The 6,000-nt window shown below is 39.6% G+C and overlaps 1 protein-coding gene across 1 annotated transcript in view; it reads left to right on the forward strand.

Moving 5' to 3' along the window:
• LOC126394367 (citron Rho-interacting kinase) overlaps nucleotides 1–6,000 on the forward strand; it is a 54,369-nt gene that overhangs the window by 18,444 nt on the left and 29,925 nt on the right. The window contains exons 11-14 of the mRNA XM_050051141.1: nucleotides 445–554; nucleotides 850–1,024; nucleotides 1,853–2,050; nucleotides 2,158–2,211. Of these exons, the coding sequence (XP_049907098.1) occupies nucleotides 445–554; nucleotides 850–1,024; nucleotides 1,853–2,050; nucleotides 2,158–2,211 (537 nt within the window). The remainder of the gene's footprint in view (nucleotides 1–444; nucleotides 555–849; nucleotides 1,025–1,852; nucleotides 2,051–2,157; nucleotides 2,212–6,000) is intronic.

Below are 6,000 nucleotides of genomic sequence, written 5' to 3' on the forward strand. Positions count from 1 at the left end.
GTAAGCACGAGCCTCTTGTCCATGAGTAGATGCACGCTTCCTTCTGTTACTTAGATAGAAAGAAAACAGTTCCTACATAAAACTGCCCACAACAAGGTCTGTAAAATATCTTGAGTATGTCATGAATTCTGGGAAGAGACATTGCTGTTGGGTTTTTCAAATTTATTTTTCTGTCACTTTGAGCACCACAAGCTGAGTGCCATCTAGTTCCATTATATTTGAGAGAAGGCAGACATATCTACGGCTGATATCTCCAACACTCAGTAACTCACACCAAAACAATCTAGACTGATAAACAGCACCACAAGTAAGAGGAAAAATTTGTATCCTTGATTTCTGGGTGAACAGTCCCTTTAATCTGATCCCAATTAACGCCTGCAATGTGATGATGTGACTAAATGTTTATTTAAATCACAAGCTGTACTGTCCATCATTTCTGTTCAGACCATAAATGCTATGGACTCCAAGATGAACAGCCTGGAGCAGAGGATCGCTGAGCTGTCTGAGGCCAACAAACTGGCAGCCAACAGCAGTATCTACACCCAGAAAAACATGTAAGTATTGATTCACAACATTATAATTCTGTTTGACAGCAGATCCCTATTCATGAAATACATTAAGGTGAATTCAAGTGAAAGCTGTGGGCTTTTGTTTAATAACCCAAGTAAGGTATCAGCTTCAGTAATAATGGTATGAATTAAGATGACGTGCAAAAGATTGGTTAAAGAGGATGTGGCTTTACTGGAAAGTATAGTTTTTGTCCCTGGGGTGTATGTACACATAATGGCACAATACATGGTGGCATTGGCTCCTATTGAACTTTTGCAAAAGAATGTGTGGTGTTGGCAGGAAAGCCCAGGAGGAGATGATTTCAGAGCTTCGCCAACAGAAGTTCTACTTGGAGTCTCAGGCTGGAAAGTTGGAGGCCCAGAATGCCAAACTGGAGGAGCATCTCGAGAAAATGACTCAGCAGGAGCAAAGCAATAAGAGTCGTGTATTGGAGCAGGAAACTAGGCTCCGAGAGGTGAGGAGATACTGCAGGAAGATGGAGCAGAAAGCTGAGCTGTGAGGCGGGATTGTTGGTAGATTGTTGGATATAGGCTTTCCGACCAGAGTTTGACATGCAGGTTAAACAGTCTTTCCATTTTCTTTTTTCCCTATGTATTTCTTACTGTCCTGTCCATCCCATCCCAATCTGTCACTCCTGTCCCTAATCCTTTTTCAGTACCAAATATGCTCTATTGACCAATACAGAGAATCTGCACAATGTATTTGTTTGTCTACGCATAACTTAACTTTTAAACATTAAATAGATAAGATTGAGCACGCGACCTCCTCCATCTGTGCCGATCTGGCTCCAAATAGTGGAAACACACCTATGTATAATTGCTTTTCTGAATATACAGTATGTTGAGTAAATAATTATAGTGCATCATGACCCCATGTGGAGCAGGTGAAACATATACAGCAGTTGTAAAATGATTATAGATAGGCTCTAGCCACGAGATTAATGGTAAAAAAGAGAATGTTTGATGTAAAATACATTAATGTGACATGTGACATCACGGTGTGATCTAGTAGTGTCTTGTGGACAGTGCAGTGATCCTTAAATACTTTAGAAAGTGAGTTTTATAGGCAAGAAATCTCAACGACTGAAGAGTTTTTGGGCCACTGGTATTGATCAATAACTTTTTTGACTCGGTGCAGATGTCTGATTTTAATTTTGTAGTACCGGGCGGAAAAAAGCTCAAGGTGGCAAGGTGAATCCGGGTGAAGTGTCAGTGTCTGTGCCTAGGGTTAGTCTCTTTCTCCTCCTTCACCCTGGATGGCCCTTATCTGTCTCCCTTTGCAGATTGGGCTGCAACATGAGGAAGAGAAGCTGGAGATTAAGCGTCAGGTGACGGATCTGACCCTCTCACTGCAGGAGCGCGAATCTCAGATCAGCAATCTGCAGGCAGCTCGCCACGCACTAGAGAGCCAACTACAGCAGGCCAAGACTGAGCTGGAGGAGACCACTGCAGAGGCAGAGGAGGAGATCACTGTGCTCAGAGTGAGAGAGAGAGAAAGTAGAGGAGTACTGAAGGTGACGTCTCCTTTGAGGTTATATAATTCAGGCAGTGAAATATGTCCCTCTGTCTCTTTTGTCATACCTGCTAGGCACACAGAGATGAGATACAACGCAAGTTTGATGCTCTGAGAGACAGCTGTGCGGTAAGCTGCTCACTCCTTTTTTTTTCTTTTTCACTCCTTCCAGGAATAGCCCTCTCTTCTGGCATTGAACACCATCACACAAATTCACACATCAACACACATTACCAACAACCTAAAGTAGACAGACTATTTCAGTTCACATGTGCTTCTGTCACTCTTGGCTAAATCAAGCTTCATTTAGAAATATATATTTCTCTTCTTCTTCTATTAATCATGAAGTGACTCCCTGTGACTGTAAACACACAAACTCATCTCAGTTGAAGAACGGTTTGATCAGGGCTCAGTGCTAATGTTTTCAGAGCCGACCCAAACATTGCAAATCTGTCCAAAATGAGAATTCCAAATACACACCAATTTTTACACGAGTGGTATTAATTCTCATTAAATTATTTGTTTCAATGATGCCATTGTGCATATGAACAACCAAGTGAGTCACCATTATCAAACCAGGTCCTGTAGGAACAGTAAGAGAAAGGTAATGGCTGCTCTCCTGTCATCATGGTTGTTTGTTTGTTTGTTTGGCGCCTTCTTCTTTATTTTTTATTTTTTGTTTTGCGATGCTTCACGGTGGCACGTATCCGATTTTACCTGAAAACACTGTGGTTTAGTTAGCTGACAACATCAGCACCTCACTGTCCACACGTTTTAAATGTGTCCTGTTTATTTTCTTTTCCATTTCTGCAGAGATAGTATTTGCCTCTGATAATGTGGTCAACCTACTAATGATGCTTCAAGAAATTAGCACTCAAAAGTAGCCGCCTTTTTGTTCAACTAGATCCATTTTTTATTGTGTTCAGTCGAAAGTACTTTTAAGTATGTTTATTTTACAGACAATGATGTTAAAGCTGCAGTTAAGATAACTTTTATCAAGATAACTTTTTGTCATATTTGCTGAAACTGTCACTACATCCACACAGTAATGCATTAAACATATAGTCTGTGAAAAAAATCAAGTCCTTCCTCTTCGTAGTGCCTCTAATAGCAGAATCTAAAGTGGTTGAATGAAAACAGCCAATCAGAGCCGAGGAGTCTCTGACTGCTGTTAATCATGTCAGTCACTGCTCGTGAACTCCTGTCAAACTGTCAAACTAGGCAGCGCTGATTAAATATGAATCAAGATTCTATTACTGCATTGTGTATTTCTTACTTCAAATGTTCTCAGAAAAATATTTTCGTGTACTTTTTAGCTGTAAAATGAGAAAATGTGCAGGTGGGTGGTGCTTTGTTTGGGCCTGACTGTTTTCAACATGGCGGTCCAGTCACAAATCTTGATTGATATTTGAACAGTGTTGCCTAGTTTGAGAGGTTGACTGCAGTACACGAGTAGTGATTGACATGATGGTAAATAGACCTGCATTTGTATAGCCCCTTTCTAGTCATTCGACCACTCAAAGCGCTTTTTTTTACACTATGAGTCACATTCACCCATTCACACACACATTCATACACTGGTTGCCGAGGCTACCGTACAAGGTGCCATCTGCTATTCAGGTATTAACACACACTGACACACTGATGGAAGCATCATCGGGAGCAATTTGGGGTTCAGTACTGTATCTTGCTCAAGGATACTTCAGCATGCAGACTGGAGGAGCTGGGGATCAAACCGCTGATCTTCAGATTGGTGGACCTCCCGCTCTACCTCTGAGCCACAGCCAGAGACCTCTCAGCTCTGATCAGCTGTTTTCATTCCGCCACAGTGGATTCTAGCAAATGTCATTAGAAGCACTATAAGAAGGCAGAGGACCATGATTTTGTTCACAGATTATTTGTCTATTTATATCATGCCCTGCTGTGTGGGTGTAATGTCAGTTTTAGCAAATATGACAAGTTATTTTTATAAAAGTTGCCATCTACAGCTTGAAAGCATATTATAATCCCAAAGGTTTCCCAAGTTCAAGCTCAAGTAACTTTATTTGCCAGTTGCACAAGTACATTTCAGGCACATTGGAAGTCTTCCAGTTTTCTCATCCCCTAGGCCATTTTTAGTGCTATTATTTTATTATGTTATTATTTAGTTGGACAACATTGGGTGCTGTTACTGTGGAGCCCTGGTGTCCCACTAACCTCGAGAAAATGATGATGTCATGTTTAAGGGATTTGAGTTCCTTCAAATTAATTTACTTTGAATTAACACCAAGACCATCATGGTCTTCCTTTATTCCGTTGCCCTACTTCTGAGATCCTCCCACTCGCAAACTGTTCAGAAAGCACTGTCCATAGATTCAGCTGGCCAATGTTCAGGCAAACACAGCCAAATTCTGCAACAAGCAGAGCTTGAAATGCCACTCTATTTTTTGCCCTGCTGAGCATTGTGATGTTGTTCTATTCGTTAGTCTGTCTGTTGAACACTTTAGATCAGAGCAAAATATCTTTACCACTGTAGTACAGGTAAAATGGTCTTTAAATTAACATAAATATTTTCATCCTTATTAATTTTGCCACCCCTTAACAGTTTCAATTTTAGTTATTCATTCATTAGTCAAGTTTATTTCAATTTGTACAGACAGAAAATCAAGAACATGGAAGTGCCAATTTCCTGAAATATACTGAGCACATTCCTGCCCCTTGAAGGTTGAAATCTTTCCATTTTGGACATACCATGAGCTTTCCTCTTGTGCTATCTTCAAGCCAAAATGTCAGCTTTGCACATGAGACATCCCATAATCAGCTGCAGACTGCAATAAGACTTGCTGACAGCATATGTTTTATTTTTAGCCACACTACTGGTAAGACTGTAAGAATACTTACACTTTCAGTATGTTGTTTGTTGTGTCAATTATTTTGTATTATGAGGTTTGTTTCATCATATAGGAGCACCGTAGCCTCAGATTGTTAGCCTCGTTCAGTTGTGAATGTCTCTTTTTGTATCTATATTAACTATAAATATACATAGCGAATATTAGGTGGCATTATATACTCTCTTCAGACTGGGAAAAAATGGATCAAAGGTTATTTTTGACAGTGTAATAATGGCGGCATTTGAGAGTGATGCTCTTTTTTATAAGCACCCATTCTTCTTGCTAAGATCATATCTTCACATAGATAACATTTAGTTTAGCAATATGACAACGTATATTGTGGGACTATGGACATTTGTCAGTTGTAATAGATTGTATTATACTGTTTCTACTGAAATAGCTAACCTTTCAATATTTTTGGTTGTATTAGACCATTGCGGACATGTTTTAAATCAGTGGATATTCATTTCAGACTGCCAAAAGACATTTCCACCCGGTTATTTAATTTATAAATATTTTGTCAATCAAATTACCTGTATTATCACACTCGAGGGAGTGCTGCTGTGATTATCTTCGGTGTATCTTCGAGTATCTTCTACAACCAAATCACTCAGTACTTCAGCATGGCCTTGAGTGTGATATTGCTTTTATACATCAATTCTACAAACACCATTTATTAGTTAATAGTAATGAGTGACAACAAGTTATAAATTGTTTGTTTATTTGATAATTGATTTGGTTTCATCAGCATAAATAGTTCTGCAACTGGACTTGGACGAGACTGTTGCCACAAACATTCCTACACACTAGCTTGCTACTTTGCGTAGGTCCACACGTTACCTCAAGCCAGCTACTTTGTATATCAATTCAATCAATCAATTTTATTTATAAAGCCCAATATCACAAATCACAATTTGCCTCACAGGGCTTTACAGCATACGACATCCCTCTGTCCTTATGACCCTCGCAGCGGATAAGGAAAAACTCCCCAAAAAAACCCCTTTAATGGGGAAAAAAAACGGTAGAAACCTCAGGAAGAGCAACTGAG

The sequence above is a fragment of the Epinephelus moara genome, chromosome 8, assembly GCF_006386435.1.
Source record: "Epinephelus moara isolate mb chromosome 8, YSFRI_EMoa_1.0, whole genome shotgun sequence".
Taxonomy (NCBI): Eukaryota; Metazoa; Chordata; class Actinopteri; order Perciformes; family Serranidae; genus Epinephelus; species Epinephelus moara.